Raw genomic sequence first — 21874 nt, forward strand, 5'->3', positions numbered from 1 at the left:
AAAGGAGAGCTTTGCGGGGTAAATTATTCTGGGCTGAAAATTTTTCTCTTTTAGAATCTGGAATATGTGACTCCAGTCTCTTCTGGCCTGTAACGTTTCCTCTGAAAAGTCAGCTGTGAGTTTAATTGGGGTTCCCCTATATGATACTTGATTTTTTTCTCGTGCACATTTAAGGATTTTTTTCTTTTTGTTCAACTGAAGAGAGCTTGATGATCATGTGTCGTGATGAAGTTCGTTTTTGGTCAACTCTGTTGGGAATTCTGTAGCCCTCCTGTATATTATTTTCTAATTCTTTGCTCAGCTTAGGGAAGTTTTCCTGTATTATTTCATTGAATATACCTCTAATCCCAGCTTCTCTTTCTGCACCTTCTGGAACACCCATAACTCTTATGTTAGACCTTTTAATCATATCTTTTAATTTTGGATACTTTTTTTAGCTTGATGCAGCTCTACTTCCAGCTTTTTGTTTGTTTCTTCATGGTGACAGGAAATATCTTCTAATTCTGAAATTCTTTCTTCTGCCTCATTCATTCTGTTTTTGAGACTCTCCACTGTATTTTTAATTTGCTCTACTGTGTTCTTCATTTCTGATATATCAGCCTTAATTTGATGTATTACTGCTATTTCTTCTTTGAACTCTTGTTTGTACTTCTCATTGTTGACCAGCAGCTTTGCAATGAGTTTTCTGAGTTCTTTGTCCCCCATTTTCTCAATGTCTTCCTCAGTTAACTCTGAGAATGGGCGAAGCTTTTGCTCCTTTGTTGGAAAGACTTCAGTAACATTCATAGTGTTTTTTTCTTGTCTTTTACCTTTTGTAATTGCCAATCTGTTTGACGACATCTCTATGGTCTGTTACCTCATATGTATAAATTGACTTTAATGTTCAATTAGTACCCTGAGTTTAGGAAACACAGCTGTCCTGAATAATTGCTTTGTCCGTGGCACTGAATTTATAGGCAGCACTGAGCTTGTCTCCCCCTGCTAGCAAACACGTCTAAGTACCTCCTGAGGTCACCCTGGGCAGACTAGGTGGCCAGAAAGATCAGGGGGCTGTCACAGTCAGCTCCAGGGACTACACAGACCCCCCAGGCTACAAGACTATTGCAGTGGGCTCAGCTCCGCGCAATTAACCAACAACACGCCCACTCTGGATCTCCACTTAGGGTTCACAACTGCTGTCCTGCCACCCGATATGGCTCCAGGTGGAGAACTGCAGTTGCTAATTTTCAGTTCCAGGGACCACACCGACCCCGCAGGGAGCAGAGCCAGTGCTCCCCTCCACCCCTAGATCAGATCCTTATGAACAGTCAGAAAGGGGCCTGTGTGTTGTTCTGTCAACTTCGCTTTGCGCCTCTCCACACAAGGTGGCTCCCTGAGTCCCCGACTCCCTCTGACTGCAGCTGGTCCCAAACACCAGCTGTGGTATTGATTTGGGTGAATGGTATAAGTAAGGAGAAACATAATTACAGACAGGATAAGATTTTAGCTATCACTTCAGTGATTTTGGTAATTTATGCCCTGATAACAAAATGTCTGCTTTGTATGGAATAAGGGATTTGAAAATGGAAAACTTCCACTCCATTGAGCTTCACAATTGTTGAGATAGAGGTTTTTTGTTAGGAATAGGTAGCAATCTGGTTTCTTTTTTAATGTGTCTAGAGAAGATGGTTATTGTTTTTTTTTTGCAAAAGGAAAATTCCATAATTGAAAAAAATTGCGGTGAAAAAGATAATATATCTTGCAATCAAGATAAAACAAAAATCCATGCTTTATATGAGCTCTGCTTATGTATTTTTATTTGTAAGAGAAATACACTTGAAGGTCAAGGCCAGTCATTTGGTACATTATGATCCTGTAATAGCCAGATGTTTGGATGCCTTTGCTGCAATTCAGTATTATCTTTCCCAAACTGTTCTTTTCTTTGAGGTTCACCAATTACCTTTTCATTTAAAAGGGTATTTTATTTTGCCTTCAGTAGTCTCCCGTTTCCGGATATTACTGACCCAGTCAGTTTCATTGCAATTCCATTTCATGTGGCCAAAGTCTTTGAAACATACCATTTTCCCCCTACAAATATAATCAAATACAAACACTTTTAACATCTTAAGTCCAAGTTACTCCATTGGTGTAACTGATCAAATATATGCTGCTTAGGTAGACACTAACAATTTTAAGATTTATTTATTTGAAAGGTGGAGCGAGCTCTTTCATCATTTTTTTTCACTCCCCAAATGGCATCACCACACCTAAACTAGGTCAAAGCTAAGAGCCAGAAACTCATACTGAGTGATCCACAGTTGCCTAAATTTTGTCTATGTTCTGTCTTCCCTAGACTCTTTAGTGGGAAACTGAATCAGAAACAGAGTACCAGGGACTCAAACTAGTACAGATACAGGATTTTAGCACTGAATGTAACAGCTTAATCCACTGTGTTACAACACCAGATCTGAATGCTAGTATTGATTGGACACTGACGTTTGCAAGTTTAGATGAAGATAGAATGGATAATGGTTTGTAGCATAAAGATATGTATTAAGGACTATGCTAAAAGTTTTTTTAACCACTCCTGAGTAATGTGAGTGATACAGTATTTGAAATTCAACGGAAAAACTGTTAATGTTTATTACAAGTCAGTACATGTAAGATTCCCTCATCAAGAAGGAGCAAAACAAGCTTACCTTTCCCTTGAGATCTTTCTATTTCAAAAGTTGTAGCAAAGTGTCATACATATATGTTTATTTGAATAACAGTATAATAAATCTATGTGTCTTTCATTAGTTTTATTAATTATCAACCAGAGGCAAATTGTCATTTCTTAATGTGCTTTCTGACTGTTCCTCAGCAATGTTTGAGAACAAATCCAGTGCAATGTACTGATTCATATGTTGAGCAAAATTTAACCTACACTCTGCTCTTTCCCGTAAATGCTTGACTAATCCTAATATCAATTCTGTCTCTACGTTTTTGTTTACTTTTTACAGTCTTGCTACTCTGATGTACTGACTCTGCCAGAAACACACCATTAAAGGTCAGGCTGCAGAGACTCACCACAAACGGCAGACAGACCAGCAGTGCCTCCTGCCCTCCTCTCCTTTGCTCTCATATACAGCTTCGTATGTCCCTGGCTGAGGTCATGACGCATATGAGACTCAGTCTGCTGATGCTGTGGTTGGGGGAGCTTTTCTTACTTTCTGGGTGGCTCCAGACCGGGCACTGTCAACATCACAGCCACCCAGAAGTGGTAATACCCTTGAGGGTAACTGGCACTGAGAAAGGTATGAAGACTAAAGGCTGGCTCTCCTATAGACTGCAAATTGCAGGGCACAGATACATCATCCACATGAAAGTCAAGACAAATTTGGTAACCAGACATTTCTCCATGTTCACCTACTCAGACCAAGGTGCTCTCATTGAGGACCGGCCTTTTGTGCGGGAGGGATGCTACTATCATGGTTATGTGGAAGGAGACCCAGAATCCATGGTTGCTGTTAGCACCTGTTTTGGGGGCTTTCAAGGAATGTTACAGATAAATGACACTGTTTATGAGATCAAGCCAAAAACATTTTCTTCCAAATTTGAACATCTAGTTTATAAAGTGGACAGTGAGGATACTATGACTTGTGGATTAACAGAAGAAGAGATAGCACAGCAACTGAAAAAGTATAAACGTAATAATCCCGTTCTGATGCAAAGTGATTATCAGGGCTGGTGGACCCATCGATGGTTTCTAGAACTTGCGGTGGTTGTAGACCAAGAACGATTCTTTCATAAGGGCAGTAATATCTCAGCTGTGGAGGATGAAGTAATCGAGGTTATCAATATACTTAATTCTCTTTATGAGCATATGGACATGGAAGTGGCTTTACCTGCAATAGAAATTTGGAATGAAGGAAATCCCATACCACCAGGAAACATAAGTCATTGGCTAAGAGAATTTTGCAAATGGAAGAGAACTAATCTAAATATTCGTATTCCCCATGATGCTGTTCATCTTTTCATAAAGGCTACATTTGGTACATATCTTGGCTTGGCTTATGTTGGAGCAGTATGCATTAGAAATGATAATTGTGCAGTTAATAGATTCAGGACTGATGATTTGGTCAGCTTTGCAAAGCTTCTGGCACATGAGCTTGGTCATAATTTGGGTATGTCTCATGATACTTCAAGCTGTAAATGTAAGGATAGCAGATGCATAATGTATCCAACTGCATCAACTGCAACAAAATTCAGCAACTGCAGTTATGCTCAGTATTGGGGGTACTCTATAAGAGTGCACTGTATGCACAGCCCACCAAATCCAGAGTCTCTCTTCGTAAAACATCGTTGTGGAAATGCTATTGTTGAAGAAGAAGAGAAATGTGACTGTGGGTCTCTAGGATCCTGTAAAAATGATCGCTGTTGTTTGACAAACTGCACTCTGGTACGTGGGGCTTCTTGTGCTTTTGGCAATTGTTGTAAGGACTGCCAGTTTGTGCCATCAGGACAAGTATGTCGAGAACAAGGTAATGAATGCGATCTTCCAGAGTGGTGCAATGGAACTTGGCATGAGTGTCCAGATGATGTGTATGTGCAGGACGGAAGCCCTTGCTTGGGCATGGGCTACTGCTATGAAAAGAGATGTAATTTCCGTGATGAACAGTGCCGGAAAATTTTTGGCAAGAAAGCCAGGAGTGCAAATCAGATATGCTACAGAGAAATAAACACCCGTGGTGACCGTTTTGGTAACTGTGGTAATGACACCAATACATACATAGCATGTGGTTTTGCCGATATTCTATGTGGAAGAATTCAGTGTGAGAATGTGACAGAAATTCCTTCACTAGGAAGTCATTCTACCATGCATATAACTCGGTTGGATGGTCACATGTGCTGGGGGGTCGACTACCACTTTGGGATGACTGCACTTGATATTGGTGATGTGAAAGATGGAACAGAGTGTGGTGAACAGCGGGTGTGCATTGGCAGGAGGTGTGTCCCTGAGCCAGTTTGGGATAGTGAGTGCATTCCTGAAATGTGCAACATGCATGGAATATGCAACAGTAAACATCACTGTCATTGTAGCAATAAGTGGGCCCCACCAAACTGCAGGACAAAAGGAAATGGAGGTAGTATTGATAGTGGTCCACCCCCTGCGGAAGAGCCTGAGAAAACATCTGAGCCTGACCGTGGAATTTCTAAATTTTGGATTCCTTTTTTGGTTTTGTTGAACTGCTTTTTGATTCTGTGTTGCTGCTGTTTCATTTGCTGTCCACTTAAAAGAGAAGATTCACCAGAACCACCAGAACAAAAATCAAACTTACCCAAGACAAACTGTCAGGGCAAAAGGCACGTAAGAAAAAGTAGCAAGTTTAAATGTTTTGAAGAAAGAAGGGCAAAATGTTCAAAATTTACCTCAGAAGAAAGAAATCAAAAGTGAAAAATGTAGCTAAGGAAATAGAGCATAATTGTTTAAACTTCATCTAAGAAGGAAAAGCTGGGCTTTTCAGAATTCCTATAAGAAGATGCTCAGAATTCACATAAGTAAGAACAAACATGTACAACTCAACGAAATTATTCCAATCTGTAACGGGCTCTTGCATGCGTTAAATTTTACTGCCTGAAACAAATGTCATTGTACATATGAAAGACTTATTGGAACTTCAAAAGGTTCATTATGCTACAAGATCATAGGCTGATAAATAAAGGTAAAACTGAACATATTTGCACTTTCATTATTTTAGAAATTTTTGCTGGCCTGTTTTTGATAGAATGTAGTGTCTTCGTGTTGTCTGAGCAGTGGCACTGCTAAAATGGGTGATGTTTGGGTCCATTTGTTGTTTCCCATTCCCATGCTCCTTCCAATTGTCATTATGCTTTTCCTCCGAGACAGTGAATATGCATCATATTTCCTCTTTGATATTCCCATCTGTAAGTTTCTGCTTGTAAAGCAAGAGCTAGAGAAATGACTGCAAGGCTGATATGACTGGTTTTTTCTTTTCTAAGGTTTATTTATTTTCATTAGAAAGGCAGAATATACAGAGAGAAGGTGTTAGAGAGAGAGAGAGAGAGAGAAAGATTTTCTTTCTGCTGGTTTACTCTGCAAGTGGCTGCAATGGCTGGAGTTGAACTGATCTGAAACCATGAGCCAGGAGTTTCTTGCAAGTCTCCCACACGGGTTCAGTGTCCCAAGGTTTTGGGACATCCTTTCTTGCTTTTCCAGGCCTCAAGCAGGGAGCTAGATGGGAAGTAGAGCAGTGGGGAGTAGAACGAGTGCCCATATGGAATCCTGGCACATGCAAGGAAAGGATTTAGCAATAGGCTGGCATGCGAGGCCCACAGAACAGTTTTATAGCTTCTTTTAAAAAATTTATTCATTAATTACTTTGTATTATGTGACACAGTTTCATAGGTACTGGGATTCTCCCCACCCCTCCCCAAACCCTCCCCCCATGGTGGATTACTCCACCTTGTTGCATAACCCCAGTTCAAGTTCAGTTGGGATTCCCTCATTGCAAGCATATACAAAACATAGAGTCCAACATCTTATTGGCCGGTCAAGTTCAACAGCCTCTTAGGGAGACCCTCTCTGGTCTGATGGCAGAGCCAGCAGAGTGTCATCCCGATCAATTAAATGCTCCAACATACTATCAGCAACAATCCAGGTACGATGAGGCTGGTGCAGAGTCCACTGATTGACATAGTCCATCATAAAGTCTCCCCTTGTCCAGTATTTCGCTGCCAACATATAGCTGAGGTGGTTGATTGATCTACTCCATCTTCCATCTTTTCTTGGTTAATGTTCTGATTCCTCCATTTCGATTGAGGGGATCCCCAAAGAAACTTTGAGGTGTTCGCAGACCAGGTTCCTATATGTACTAGCAAGCACAGTGCCCGCCACAGTCCATCACCCTGATCAGCTGGTGGTTGCAACTGTTGGGTTGGTTCTATTCTCAGCCCCGACCTCCACCGGAACCAATGAGTATTGCAGTCCATGCTGGCTCTGCCCATCACACTCTTGGTCCTCACCTAAACCAGTGGGAGGTGTGCTGGTTGGGTGCTGCGTTCCTAACTGGCACAGGCAGCCTCGCCTTGGCATTTTGTGCTGTGTACTGTTTTTATCACAACCGGACCTGGCCCGACCCCCACCCAGCTCCAGCGCTCGAACTTGCCAGTGGATGACGCGAACTGACTCAGCCGGGTCCGCCCCCAACCCGAGCCAAATGTATGCCACTTTCCATAGCCTCTTCTGGGTTGTTTACCTCTATGGTTCCTGCGTTTATTTTTAGGGTCAGTGTCCTGTCAGAGGAGCTGTTCAGGTTCCTCCATCAGACCCCCTCCTGGTGTCAGGTTTCATGCATACCAGCAGGTCCATGGGCCAGCACTGCTCATTTCATCTCTTGCCCCAGCAGGAGCAGCGGCCTTTCTTAACTGGTCTTCAACCCATTCTGGTTCCTGCTGTTGGAAGTTTCAGCCCAGCCACGACTCGTGCATACCCACATATAGCTCATATATGGCTCAGTTGGGGTTGAAACCTAGCCTAGTCCGTCCCACATCTACCCTGGTCCTCCAGAACACCAAACTGTGCTGCGGTCTAATCTGGCATGGTGCATCAAGTCCCAGTCCACACTTGTGCCAAGGGAGACTACAACTGTGACCCGACCAGAACGCAGCCCCCTTACAGCTCCTACGCCCCTTAGTGGGAAACTCCACCCAGCCAGGACCTCCCCTTAGCTCCCCAACCAGGCCTGTTCCCAGCCAGTGTTAAGCATGCCAGTGGTTGCTCTTGGTCAGCTCAGCACATCCCACAGCCTGTCGTGACTCCTGCCTTGTCTCCACCAGCCCTCCTAAGCCATCCAGTGGGGTCAGAATTCCCACGGGGTTTGGCCCACACATCCCCGACACATTCTACCCCCAGGTATGGTTCTCGAATGCCAGTCAATGTCATGGTCCTGCCTACTGTGACCCCTCTGCTGATCCCTCATCCTGTTAGGCAAAGGGGACATCCTGCTGGACAAGCCCGGAATTTTGGCTCTTGAATGAACTGGTGTTCGGTAATCTGTATTATAAAGTGATTACAGGTTCTTCAGAGGAAGATTTACTGCCATTGAGAATCTTTAGGACTCATTCACGTCCCCAAAGCACTGTGGGTTCAGCATGGAGCTACCCAGGCAGCATATCAAAGAATGAAAATTCCAGAACTTCCCGGCCAGGTGGCCAGCAGGCGGAGCCTGGCACCAAATGGTGCACTGGCCGCCCAGGAGCAGTTCACCACATGTATGTGGTAGCTAGTGTGTGTTCCAGGCTTGAGGCGCGGCCCTCCCGAGGCCCCCGGCAGCCGCCTGGCTGCCAGAGGTTGAACTCCTCAGGCCCAGGTCCTGCCGCTCCTGGCTCCTCCCCCAGCTCCAGCTGCATGGTGAGCAGTGGGAAGGCCCAGACCTGAGCTTTATAGCTTCTTATATCAGTGTTCTCTCAGTACGTATTTTGCTTTGGCAGTGGCTTTCGTATCATAGATGAACACTACATGCAGATGTGTTTGACAGCTTCCAGAACCCACAATATTGTCGGTGCCAAAGAGCCCAGAGCTACCGAGTAATGTGCCATCAAAATTCTGAAGAGCATATCTCTGAGGCCCGCAGGAAATCAAGAAGTTCCAGCACCAAACTGGTTGCGCTGTATTCCAACCTGGTAGCTTCAAGTAATGCCAATGTCTTCCCTTTTATCTCAAGTCTTAGTTGTATGCAAAACTATTATGTCTTAAGATTACCATAACAGACTCTTGTGAACTTTTATGGTATTTATTCTTACCTGTGAATTTATATTATACATGAATACTTTAAAATGTTTGTGGAAAATGGATATGAAGTAATTTTATTTTGGTGACACGTTTGAAGTGCACGCACATTTTTTCATGTTATGTATTTTCTATGGACTTTTTTGAAGAAGTCTCTCAAACATTAGCATTTCTTCCTTTCAGTAAGATGAAATGAATTAGAGTTTCTCATAAGGCAAGCCTAGGAAATCTAGGAGAAATGAATTCATTAGTTTTATTCATCTGGAACTGTTTTCATCTCTCCTGAATTTCCAAAAGATTGCTTTTCTGAGTGATGTCTTCTTTGTTGGTACATTTTTCCTTCAAAATTTGGAATATACATTGTTTTCATCTCTGCTGAAAGAAAGTAACTGATAGCCCATTTGGAGTTCTCTTATGTTATACAAGTATGTGTTATTTCCCAAACATGTCTTGCTACTTTTGGGACATTTTGTTTGCTATTCTTTTAATCCCTTTTTTCTCCGGTTCTGCAGTTTTGATTATCCTGTCTTTGAGTCCATTCATTGTTCATAATTTTAACTATTGATTTCCTCTATTGCACTTTTCACTTCATTCCCTGTATTATTCAGGCTGTGATGCCTTCTTATAGTACTTCAATTTCTTTATAAATTCTCTTTGGTATCTAGTGTTTCCTGTGTTTTCTTGAAATTCAGATTTTCTTACAACAGTTCTTTTAGTTCTTTGTCCAGTTATTCATGTGCATGTCTTTAGGATCAATATCTTATACCTTATTGTCCAATTAGTAAGGTCATGTTTACTTCACTAACCTTGTTTCATGTAGACTTGTATCTTCAATCCATTCACCAGTGAGTGATCACAGTCAATACATTGTAGACTTGTTATTGAATGTTAAATGTCAGTGGGACCGATTGAACATTGTGAATGAACTGGTACATCTTGTTTTAACACTAGAAGTTGGACATTCTTTTCTTTTTTTTTTTTAATTAATTTATTTTTGGGCTCGGCCGTGTGGCCTGGTGGCTAAGGTCCTCGCCTTATCCTATATGGCCGCTGGTTCTAATCCTGGCAGCTCCACTTCCTCTCTGTCTCTCCTCCTCTCAGTATATCTGACTTTGTAATAAAAATAAGATAAATCTTTCAATAAAAAATAAAATTAATTTATTTTTTTTTAATGATCTTACTTAGTTGACTAGGTTACAAAGGGTCTAGGGCTATAGGAAAGTGGGTAGTATCATTATTTTCACACTAAGATCACTTTTTCCCCCTGTAGCTGGGGTCAAGGGAGAAACAAAGCAAAAAGTCCCACCCAGTCCACCTCCAATCCCAGGTCCCCGATGTGGGGCAAGCTCCGAGGGTCTTACTCAAGCAGTTTTGATAGTTGAACAGTTCTGAATTGCTGCCAGTTTCGCTGTAACAATCCTCATGAAAAGCATTCAGAATCCACTGGCTGACATAGTCTCTTTATGTTTGGCGTTCTGTGATCAACAGTTCAGTTGGAGAGATCTCCAAAGAAATTTCATCTGAGATGATCCCATACCTGATTCTTGTGTGAGTTTACCAGCACAGGGTCTGGCACAGTTCGTTGCCCCAATCAGCTTATGCACATGTTGGTCATTGCAATTGCTGAGTCAGTTCTGTTTCCAGCCCTGTCTTCCACTTGAACCAATGGTTGTTGTAGTCCAGCCCGATCCTACCCACTTTGTACTTCGTCCTTACGCAAACCAGTGGGAGCTATAGCCTAGTTGAGGTGACTCCCTGTAGCTCCCTCCAGGCCTGCTCCCTACCCTGGTTCCCATGCATGCCAGTTTGTACTGCAGGCTTGTTCAGTCTGTCCCACATTCCATTTAGCTCTGGTACTTGTCAGTGAGCACTGAAGCCTAGTTCAACCCAACCAACCTACTATGCAGTCCACACACATACTGGCAGGTGCCCTTCTGTCTAGCCACCCCTGTCCCTGTCCTGGTTTTCGTGCTCTCCAGTGGGAGTGGTCACCCAAGAGGAAGGTGCCCACTAGCTCCCTAGTAGGCCACTCTAGCTTCCAGGTTATGCACTCTCCAGATGATTCTTGCATTTAACTTGACAACATTAGTCCCCAGTGCCATCCTATGCCATCTGATGCTGTGGCAAAGCCCAAACAACCCTTATCCACTCTAATTGACATTTAAAGGAATGCCAATTAAACTCACAGGAGACCTCTCACAGGAAACTGTACAGGCAAGTAGAGAGTGGAGTGACATATTCCAGATTCTAAAAGAAAAAAAATTGTCAGCCTAGGATAACATACCCAGCAAAGCTTTCTTTTGTCTTTGAAAATGAAATAAAATTCTTCCACAGTAAAGAAATTTAAAAGAATTTGCCTCTTCCAACCCTGCCCTGCAAATGATACTTCAAGAAGTTCTTTTGACAGAGAAGAGGAATAGCACCTGCCAAAGCCAAAAGCAAATGTGAAGAACATCCCAGCAAAATGACAACAGAAGACTAAAGCAATGAACAACCCATTCCTAAAATGACAGGACCAAAGTACCATCCATACATATTAAGCTCGGAACGTAAGTGGCTTAAGCTCAATCAAACGTCATAGATTAGTAGACTGGATTAAAAAACAAAACCCATCTGTTTATTGTTTGAAGGGACACATTTCAGCAACAAAAGTCAGCAGAAACTATATCGCATGGGTTTTGTTGTTTTCTGTTAATTTCCTCTCTTCAAAACACTTTCTTTTGATTAAAACATTCAATGACTCGCAGATCATACAGTAGCATCATTTCCTTCAAGCAGGTTCTTAATTTTCCTTTTAGATGCACATTAGTCATTTAGTAGTATGATGTTGTTAATTTCTTTTTTTCTCCCTGATGTTGATTTTGTTTTGTGACTTTTCATTTAAGGGGATGTATAGCAGCTGTGTAATGGAGACTGCCGTATCTAGTAACATGTCATTTAACTTCATGGCATCGTAAATTTCTATTTTTCTTTCTATTGTTGATTTTGCATTATGACTTTTCATTTAAGGGGATGTACAGTAACTGTGAAATGGGGACTAACATCCAGATGTGAGGATATAATGTAGTATGCATTTCTAACTCCAGACAAAGATGGACTTACAATGAAACTATTTACTATATCTTGACATTAGGATGCTGGCCTGTCTGCCATTGTCCATGCCCACAATGAGGGACATATTGCTGTTTATGAAGAACTCTATTTTAGTTATGATATAGAGGAACTAGGTGGGGGGGAGGGAAAAAGACAGGGGATAAGGGAAATGCCAGGAGCTTGTGGAACTGTATCATAAAATGATAATAATAAGAAGAATATGTAAAAAAAAAAACTTGCTGATTTGAAAGAAGTTCAGAGTCAACTCTAAATATATGCTGTTGTAATAGAAAGAGTGGCATAAGGCTACAAGGCATTACCAAGCAATGATTGCACATAAGCTTCTGTGATGACATGTTTAAGAACTGCTTTCTTGTCAGTTGGTGGGTTGACTTAGCAAGCTAATCCTCCACCTGCAACATCAGCATCCCTGTTGGATTCTGGTTCTTGTGCGGGCTGCTCCACTTGCAACCCTGCTCCCTGCTAAGACATCTGTAAAAGCAGCGGGGAATGGCTCAGTTTAGTCCTTGGGACCCTGCATCCACATGGGAGACCCAAAAGAAGCTCCTGGCTGTTATCTTTGGATTGGCTCAGCTCTGGCTGTTGTGGCCATTTTTGGGAGTGAAGCAGTGGAGACAAGATTTCTGTCTGTCTCTCTGTAAATCTGCCTTTCAAATAAAAATGAATAACTCTTAAAATTTTTTTAGTAAGAACTGCTTTCTTTTTTGCTGGCCATGGGCATTGCTTATATCATCATTTCAGCTCTGAAATTTGTTAACAGTACCAGCTTTGATTTGAAATGAGAAGACTGTGCCTCTTTGGGGCATAGATAGCATTTCTGTATCCATATTTATGTTTTTGCTTAGCAGGCTATACCCTAGGTTCCATCAAAGCTGAACCAGTTTGATAATATCAACTGTAGCAACCAGTTGTTCTGCTTCTGGGTTTAGAATGGAAAAAAAAATGCATACCAGAGCCTAACTTGTATATGTGTATATGTGTGTGTATAGATCATTGTGTACTGTTTACTGTTGAAATAAACTGTTATAGGTGTTTGTGTGAAGGTTGGTGTCCACAAGTCCTTAGATTCATTTATGTTGGTATTTTAAACAATTGGCAGTCATCTCAATCCAAAAGGTGTCGTGTGTGTGTGTGTGTTGTTCCCTTTATATAAACGAAATCTGCACTGTTCCCTTTATGTAGGTATAAAAGATACCAAAAAGACCTTACCGAAGGAAATTTAAGTTTGTGTGTGTGTTTGTGTGTGAGTGAGAGTGGGATAGACAGACAGAAAGCGGGGTCATTCATAAAGATTTGAAACAGTATGTTATATTTTTCCTTAAAATTATGAGCACTTTAAACTATCTTTTTTCTTGTCATCTTGTCCTGTTGCTCAGTTTGAGCTCGTTCCTGCTGACCTTTGAATGCAAACAACCACATCATAGCTGTACCATCTTTACTAAATATATAAAGTTCTTCAAATTATGAGTTATGTGCAAGTTGTGGAAGAAATGATTCAATACTTAAGCTCCATCCCAGAATAAAACAAAAATAGACTCTTCTTCATTGTATGTTTTCTTCCAAGATAGCAAGGGAAAAATGACTTCTAGAACTGCTAGAAAGTTTTCTAAAGATCAGTGATACATGTTTGTTAATATTCCCTTAGCACAAAATACAATGCTTAGTTAGAAAATAGGTTGTGATATGAATGAATACATTATTGGATAAATTAATGTATTGTACCTTCTGACCTTATTAAAAGGGAGACATAAAGCTTATAAACAGAGATGTCAATATTTTTCCTAGATTCACCTACTCTAATAGATATGAGCACATGGTCATTCATCTTATTATTGCATGTCCAAAGTTCATATTTTGTAATTAGAGAGCTTGAGTTTCCACTCACCGAATCTCTGTTTTAACTTTCTCTGCCCTTATTGTATAAGAAAAGTCTCCAGTGACACGCAACTGCTCCTTGATGTGAATTTGAGTGCAGAAACAAAGTACATGCTTAAAATGGATTAGAATGTTTGGCCGCACATTGGTCTGGGACAAATACCCTGCTAGGAGCAGACGACTCTAATTAGAACGTGCTCCTACGGCAGGGAGTTTGATTAGGCATGAGAAAGTTACAAATTCTTCATGGGAAGAAATTGTCTGATAAAATTCAAACTTGCCTCTATTTCATGGGTATTCTTTCTGCCTCTTATCTCACAATGTTGCTAATGTTAAACACCCTGATTTGAGGCATATTGACAAGCATGTAAAAATTAAGTTGTCTGAATCTTAGATCCAAAAGACAATGCTAATGATAATGCTGAGAGGAAGCCGTGTCTTCTGGTATTGGTTTGTATAATCCCTTTATGGCACACATATACATAAAAGCACCTGCTTTCTGAATTCCCTTGTAAAATTATGCATACGTATTTAAAGATTTATTTATTTTTATTTGAAAGACAAGAGAGTGGGAGGTATTTTTTATGTGCTCGTCATTCCCTGAATAGTTTCAATGGCCAGGGCCGAGCCAGTCCGAGACCAGGAACCAGGAGCCAGGCTCCTCCCCTGGGTTTCCCACATGGGTACAGGGCCCAAGGACTTACGCTATCTTCTGCTGCTTTCTCAGCCCACAAGCAGATAGCTGGACTGGAAGTGGAACAACCAATACATGACCTGATGTCCGTACGGTTTGACAGAGCTAGCAAGCAGAGGATTAGCCTGTTGAGCCACTGCACCAAACCCATAAAACTTTGTATATAGCAATGCAGATGAAAGACTATGTCAACCAGTGGATTCTGGAGTAATTTTGTTGTGTTTGAAGTGGCGAGATGGGCAGTAATTCAGAAGTGTTCAGCTATCAAAACCTCTTGAGCAGGACCCTCAGAGCATGCTCCACATTGGGGACCCTGGGGTGGTGTTAGGTGGCTATCCTCCATTCCAGGGTGCACAGGCATTTTGGAGGCTGGATGTGGCTTCTCCCCTTATGTGTCCCCCTTCCCCCAGATACAAGAAGGAAAAAAAGAGAATGTGGAAACGGGGATCTCACCCACCTTCCTGTAGCCCTTGACCTTTATCACCCTAATCAACTGCCATCAAAAATAATTATCATTAATAAGGAAAGAAATGCAAATGAAATCCAAAAGAAGATGTTATCTTGTGCCTGTAAGTATGGCTGTTTGAACAATGAACACTTATGGTGGCAGTGTAAATTGGTATGATCGTCATGGGAAACAATATGGAAGTTCTGAAAATTACAAAAGAGCTATCCTATGGGCCACCAGTTCTGCTTTTTGGGTCTATAGCCAAAACAGTTGAAATCAGGGTGTTAGAAAGTTCTGCCCACCTATGTCATTGCAACATTATTCACACTAGTAGACCACTTAAATGTGCACAGATGAATGAATAAGGAAAATATGGCAAATACATAAACTTGACCATTATTAAACCCTGAAAAAGGAGACACTGGCATATCCTACAAAATGGATGAACTTGGAGAATATTATATTAAATAAAATAAACAAATACAGAATACTGCATAATCTTACTTGTATCAAGAATCTAAAACTCCTAGAAGTAGATAGTATTTAGTGCTTCCAAGGGGCTGGGGAGATGGGGAATTGAGGGTGTTAGAGTGCAGAGTTGGACGCAAGCAAAATGAGTGAATCTAGAGATCTGTGCAGTAATGATACACATAATAAAATCTGTATTGTATATTTAAAAATGTTAAGAGGAAACAGACATGTTAAATGCTTTAATTGCACACATGCAGATGCACACATGCACACAAGGAAGGCGTAACTCTTTAGAGATGGCATTACTTATGGTGATAGCTTGGCGTTGATTATGGCATTACTTATGGTGATAGCTTGGCGTTGATTATGGCATTACTTATGGTGATAGCTTGGCGTTGATTATGGCATTACTTATGGTGATAGTTTGAGACTATGTACTGATTTAAATCTGTCGAAATGTGTATGTTAAATACAGTTTTTTGGTTTTCAGTTATCCTCAAAAAACAATAGAAAAAGAGCAAAAAGTATGTGGGTAAAGCAAGATGTGGTAATACGAACAATGGATATAACTGGGATACTTGGTGATGGAAAGTTCTATGAATCTACCCCAACAAGCAGATATTCTTTGTTGGCTAGTTCCCATATGCCTCTGACACTCATTGTTTTCCAACTCTACTTTAATGTGTATACATATTTTCTCACAAGATCAGGAAGTTCTTTTGCATTTCCATATCACAGCTTCCCCTACAATTTAAGGAACTTTTCTGTGGTTTAAAGGAATACTCAGGGCATTTAAAATAGATTAGGGAATCTTTTAAGAACATTGGCACTTCAAGAATTTGGAGGAAGAAAACTAATTAAAATGTAAAGCTTTCTCTGACATTGGAGAATTCTTCTGTTTGTCAGGTACACTAGAGAATTTGACACCTTTTGAGGTCTATGGATAATACATGAAGCGTTGTTAAAGATCCTACATAATGTGTTAAAAACTATGTACTGACCACTGTTTTTAAGGTGGCATGTCACTGGCTAGTGGAGAGGGAAGGATGTGTTCCTCACTCCCTGTACTCCATTTTCTCTTGCCCGTTTCCTGCCGTATTGTCAGTTGCTGTTTCCTGGCATCTGGGTTCTTCTAGCTTCCTTCAACTGTGTTCGGTTCTCCTGTTGCCAAAGTTATCTCTAGTGCATTCGTTCTCAGGGGGAAGTGTTTGTCTCCCATGGGACTTCTGGCAGTGTGAAGACATTTTAATCACATTATGTATGTTTGTGTGCACATACGTTTATCGTGGTGTTGACACCTAGTGGTAGGGATGGAGATTGGTCAACATCCAGCAATGTGCAGGACAGCCTTGAACAAAGAATTATCCAACCCATATTGACAGTACTGCAAAAGGTTTGAAACAACAACCACCACCAAAACAAAGGATCGCAGTTTTATTGCTTTGTAAATCCTGTTTCCTGCCTAGAGCATTGTAGTGTTTGCTGCAGATTGGAGCCTGTGAATCAAACTCTGAGATGGAAATATGCAAACAAAGTGTTTATTAAAGATAGTTTTAGGGTTAACACTTGTGGGAAGGAGGGTAAGGAAACAAGACTGGTGAGAAGTTGATCTGGACTGAGGTTGTCATGAAGGATTTAGCCAAAGGCATCCAAAGCTGTGGAGCTGCGATGACCTTTCAGTGTTGCCCCCAGTAGGAGTGTATTTGTCCTTTACGGTCGTTTTAGGTTGATCATTAGATATCAGTTGCCTTGGATGTTGGCATGGCTCAGGGGAAGTGGTGTTCTTTAGTTGCAGCTGTCTAAGAGTACTGACAGCCAAGGGGCATTTTCAAAGAACATTCCCAATCGTGGAGGAAATGGTTCTTTCCTAAAATTGGGATCCAGCTGGGAAATCTAAGTACTCTCCAGTTTCCTCCAGATTCCCACAAGGAAGCTCACAGCATATGCAGCTTTATGAAGTTATTAATGATGTAGTTATGATACTGATTCTCAAGTTTGGCTTTGTGATGTTCTAAGACATGTAAAGTATTTCGAAGATCATTATATCTTTAATGTATACAAAATGGAATACACTTTTGAGGGATACAGATATGTCAAAGTTAAATATTAACATAAAATTAGGTAGAGAGACAGAAGACTAAGAAAAGCAAAATTAGCTGCTTATTGAATGTTAAACTGTGGAAGATAGTTCAGAAATTGGGATTGCTATTTCTTTTCTTTTCTTTTTGTTTTTTTAAAGAATTATTTATTTTATTACAAAGTCAGATATACAGAGAGGAGGAGAGACAGAGAGGAAGATCTTCCGTCCGATGATTCACTCCCCAAGTGAGCCACAACGGGCCGGTGCGCGCCGATCCGAAGCCGGGAACCTGGAACCACTTCTGGGTCTCCCACACGGGTGCAGGGTCCCAAAGCTTTGGGCCGTCCTCGACTGCTTTCCCAGGCCACAAGCAGGGAGCTGGATGGGAAGTGGAGCTGCCAGGATTAGAACTGACACCCATATTGGATCCCGGGGCGTTCAAGGCGAGGACTTTAGCCACTAGGCCACGCCGCTTGGCCCGCTATTTATTTTCAATATCAATTGAAAATGCTAGATTCTAGTATTTTAAACTGTAGGCATTAAAGCACATGTTATTAGATGTATTTATGGTTTTCCAAAGCAAACATCATCTATTCTTTAAAAACTTTGATTTATATAAGTGTACTAGATTCACATAGGTATACTAGAATATGATAGGAACCTAGATAGGAAACTTCACTCAGAGGGGGTGGGATAGATTTATAGGAGGTAAAGCTTTGTACTGGAAACCAAATACATACCAGAACACAGGCTCAGACACTATGCGATCAAAACAGGTTTCGAGACAACTAGAGAGACCTAAAATAATAGTTGATTCAGTACACAAATAAGAGTTGGAGTTGGTTACTCATGAAATCAGTACAAAGAAATATGTTACAAATGTTAGGTCTGAGAAGAACAGAGTAGTCCATAGCCTCAATTCAGATGTGGTACAGGCACTTTTTGCCAAAGAGACCAATGTTCCAGAGCGTCCATCTAACCAGCTATTGAAAAGCCTAGATGGAGACTGAGCAATGGGAAGTAAATAAACTTCAAAAGGAGCAATAAAAAGTCTAAAAATAGAACATATAGCTGGAGGAGAAGAAAGAGAAGTATATGTAAGAAATGCATATCCAGAATTCTGGGATGGAATTTAGATTTTAAGAATAAGGAGTCCAGTGCTCAAGGAACAGTAAGGAAAGTGTACATTGGGGAAAATGTTTCTTAAAAAAGAATGATGTTCCAGGTGGCTGCAATGGCCAAGCCGATGTAGCAAGGAACCAAAGCCAGTACTGGTCAGCAAGCAGCCAGCCTAGGACTTAGGCAGGAGTCTGGAGCTCCTTCTGGATTTCCCAGGTGGATGACGAATGCCAAGTACTTTGGCTCTTATCCACTGCTTTTCCACAGGCATTAGCAAAGAATGAGTTTGAGAAAGGGTAGCCAGGTGTTTTTTTTTTTTTTTAAAGAATTATTTATATATTTATTTATTTTATTGAGAAGTCAGATTTTTTTTTTTTCAGCAACCGGTTTTCACATTTGTTTTTATTGTTGCTTCTTTTTATGGACTGGAGAAGTCCGATTTTAAAGAAAGAAGAAGAGACAGAGAGAAAGATCCTCCATGCACTGATTCACTTCCCAAGGGGTCATGATGGCCAGAGCTGGGCCAATCCAAAGCCAGGAGCCGCTTCTAGGTTTCCCACATGGGTACAGCATCCCTAGGCTTTGGGCTGTCCTCCACTGCTTTTTCAGGCCAGAAGCAGGGAGACAGATAGGAAGGGGTGCTGCCAGGATTAGAACCAGTGTCCATATGGGATCCTGGCACATGAAAGGCAAGGACTTTAGCCACTAGAGTACTGTGCTGGACCTGGATAACCAGCTCTTGATAGAGATTTGGAATGTTGCAGATGTCACAAAGCAATAGCTTAACCTGCTGAGTGCAGGTAGGCTCTACTGGAACCTAATGATCTGGGCCTTCCAGGATTCACACCCAGTGTGAAAGCGTTTCCTGAAAGTGTGAGCTCTTGTTTGTAACTAATCATAGATTCTAATCAGTAGAGCAAAGGTTGTGGCATGTCACCGCTTCCAAGATTATGATTAAGTGCTAAATTCTCTCCTGTTATTATGGTCTTTTCTTTGATCCCTGCTCTCTCATTCTGATAAAAAGAAGCTGTGCGATGAAGAAGCTGAAGAAGCCGATGTAGCAAGGAACCAAAGCCAGTACTGGTCAGCAAGCAGCCAGCTAGGACCTAAGGCCCTTAGTCTGACACCTTGCAAGAAGATGAATTCTACTAAAATCCTTGTGAAGTTGGAAGTGGATCCTTCCCCAGTAGAAAATCAAGTAAGATCCCAGCTCTAGTTGACACTGATTGAAACCTTAAAGGCGTTGAGTTGATGGTGAGACTAAGTGAATATTGGTTTGGATGGCACTAAAAGCAAAGCTTGGTGAGGGGAGAGAACTAGATAGAGTTGTGTGCATCTCTACATCATGGTCACCATGCATTGTGAATACTTAGCAATGTCTAGTCTTTAGATTTTTTCCAAAATTACCTATTTTTGATAAATGTTTTTCTAATTTTTAAACAAGTATTCTAGTATATCCTTTAGTATGTTTATAACTTTTAATTAGAAACTAGGTTTTTATGTTGGTTGTTGAGGCATATTTTATAGTATTGGGATATGTTTCATGATATAAGAGAGAAACAGGAAATGAAAATGGAAAATTAAATTAAAACTTGCTGCTCAATCAAATCTGAAGTCATTTTCCACATATAATAAAAGGCCTTTCCTGTGGCACAAACTAAATTTGATAAGAAATCTATAGTGACAAATAGCTTCTTCTCAATGTGTAGTACAATTGGCATTCCGTGCTTTGGAAGTTGGTTATAAACCACTTTTGAATCAAATAGTCCACTGACTTAGGCTATGATGGAGGCTATAATCAGCTTTTTGAGAGAAGTGCTTACTGACAATTAGAGGAGCAGATTTTGAAACGCTTTTCCTTAGAAGTGAAGGCAATCTGTCCACCTACACAATTTTTTAGGGGTGGAAAAGAGGGCAAAGAGATGTTTAAATTAAGAAAAATATTAGCAAAAACTCAAACAATCAAAAAAACTCCTTGCTTTTCAGTGTGAGAAACGTGGGAAGATTTAGGGATAGGCATTGACTTATTGTTTAAGCTGCAGCTTGGATTGCTTGCACACCATATCTGTGTGTCTGAGTTAGTCCTGCTCAGACCCTTGCTCTGGCTTCCTGTGAATAGACACCCTTGGAAATAGCAAGTGATGGCTCAGTGGGTGGATCCCTGGCACTGATACAGGAGACCCAGATTACGTTCCAGGCTCCAGGCTTTTGCTTCTCCAGCTCCTACTGTCAGGCACATTTGGTACTGTCAACTACGACCAAGTAGGAGAGCTTTCTCTCTCCCTCTCTTCATGGCTTTCAGGTAAATGAAACACATAGATAAAAGAAAGAAAGATATGGTGTTAATGTAGACCATAGTTTTTTTTTCGAAGCTTGAAAGAGATAATTTATTTTTCCAACTATTCACATATAATTAGCAGTGTTATACTGTTATCTTTTTAATTATTATTAGTTTAGATAATGTTTACATAGTTCATCAGGTTGGGAAGGATCCAGAGTTAGGGAGAAGTGGGTGTGATCATTGTTTCCAAATTTTCTATTTCTTCTTCCCATTTCTGAGTTTGAGCAGGGAGATAAGGAGATATGCCATTCCCCGCTTCACAACCATCCCAGTACCCTGAGGATGGGGAAAGGCCACCCGATATGAACCCAGGGTCACAATGTGGTTCTTGCTCTGAAAATTCAGCCCAAGTGTATGCGATAGTTGTGAAATACAGTCGATCTTGCTGATCTGTGGGTGAGTAATCCCTTCCAATGTCCATTGGCTGACACAGTCAACCTTATAGTCTCCATTCACCCACATATTTACTGTCATTGCTTGGCTGGAGTAGTTGTCCATATGTTTTGTTCTTCATTCTCTGCTATGGTCCCAGATGTCCTCTGCAGGCCCCAGTGGGCTACCATGTCCTCTATGAGTACCATGGGTGGACCATAATTTTATATAGGTTCAAGCTATATATATTATATTCAGTCAATATGGATAGTTATGAAAATGTGTAAAATGAAATATGCATAATTATACAACAAAATTAATTGTAACAATTGTGTGTATATGTATGTATATATACACTCGCATATATATATATATATATATATATACACTTTATATAGATATATATACTTGCATAGAATTGATTATTCTCACTCCCTATAGTTAGGTTCTAGGAAGTTGATGCCACCACGAAATTAATAAATGCTGAACATTACTTCTACTGCTCACATATACATTGTGTATTTTACATAGATAAAATCATGTTATATCTTAAAATCCATCTGATAGAGTTTAATATTTTTCATATGCTT

The 21874-nt window shown here is 40.8% G+C and overlaps 1 protein-coding gene across 1 annotated transcript; it reads left to right on the forward strand.

Moving 5' to 3' along the window:
* Positions 1-2958: 2958 nt before the first annotated feature.
* LOC131481484 (disintegrin and metalloproteinase domain-containing protein 25-like) lies at positions 2959-5323 on the forward strand (the record flags this gene model as incomplete). Its single annotated transcript, XM_058670478.1, has 1 exon — positions 2959-5323. A coding segment is annotated over exon 1 (2208 nt), but the record flags the coding sequence as incomplete, so codon positions are not given.
* Positions 5324-21874: the final 16551 nt, after the last annotated feature.

The sequence above is a fragment of the Ochotona princeps genome, chromosome 11 (assembly GCF_030435755.1).
Source record: "Ochotona princeps isolate mOchPri1 chromosome 11, mOchPri1.hap1, whole genome shotgun sequence".
Lineage (NCBI taxonomy): Eukaryota > Metazoa > Chordata > Mammalia > Lagomorpha > Ochotonidae > Ochotona > Ochotona princeps.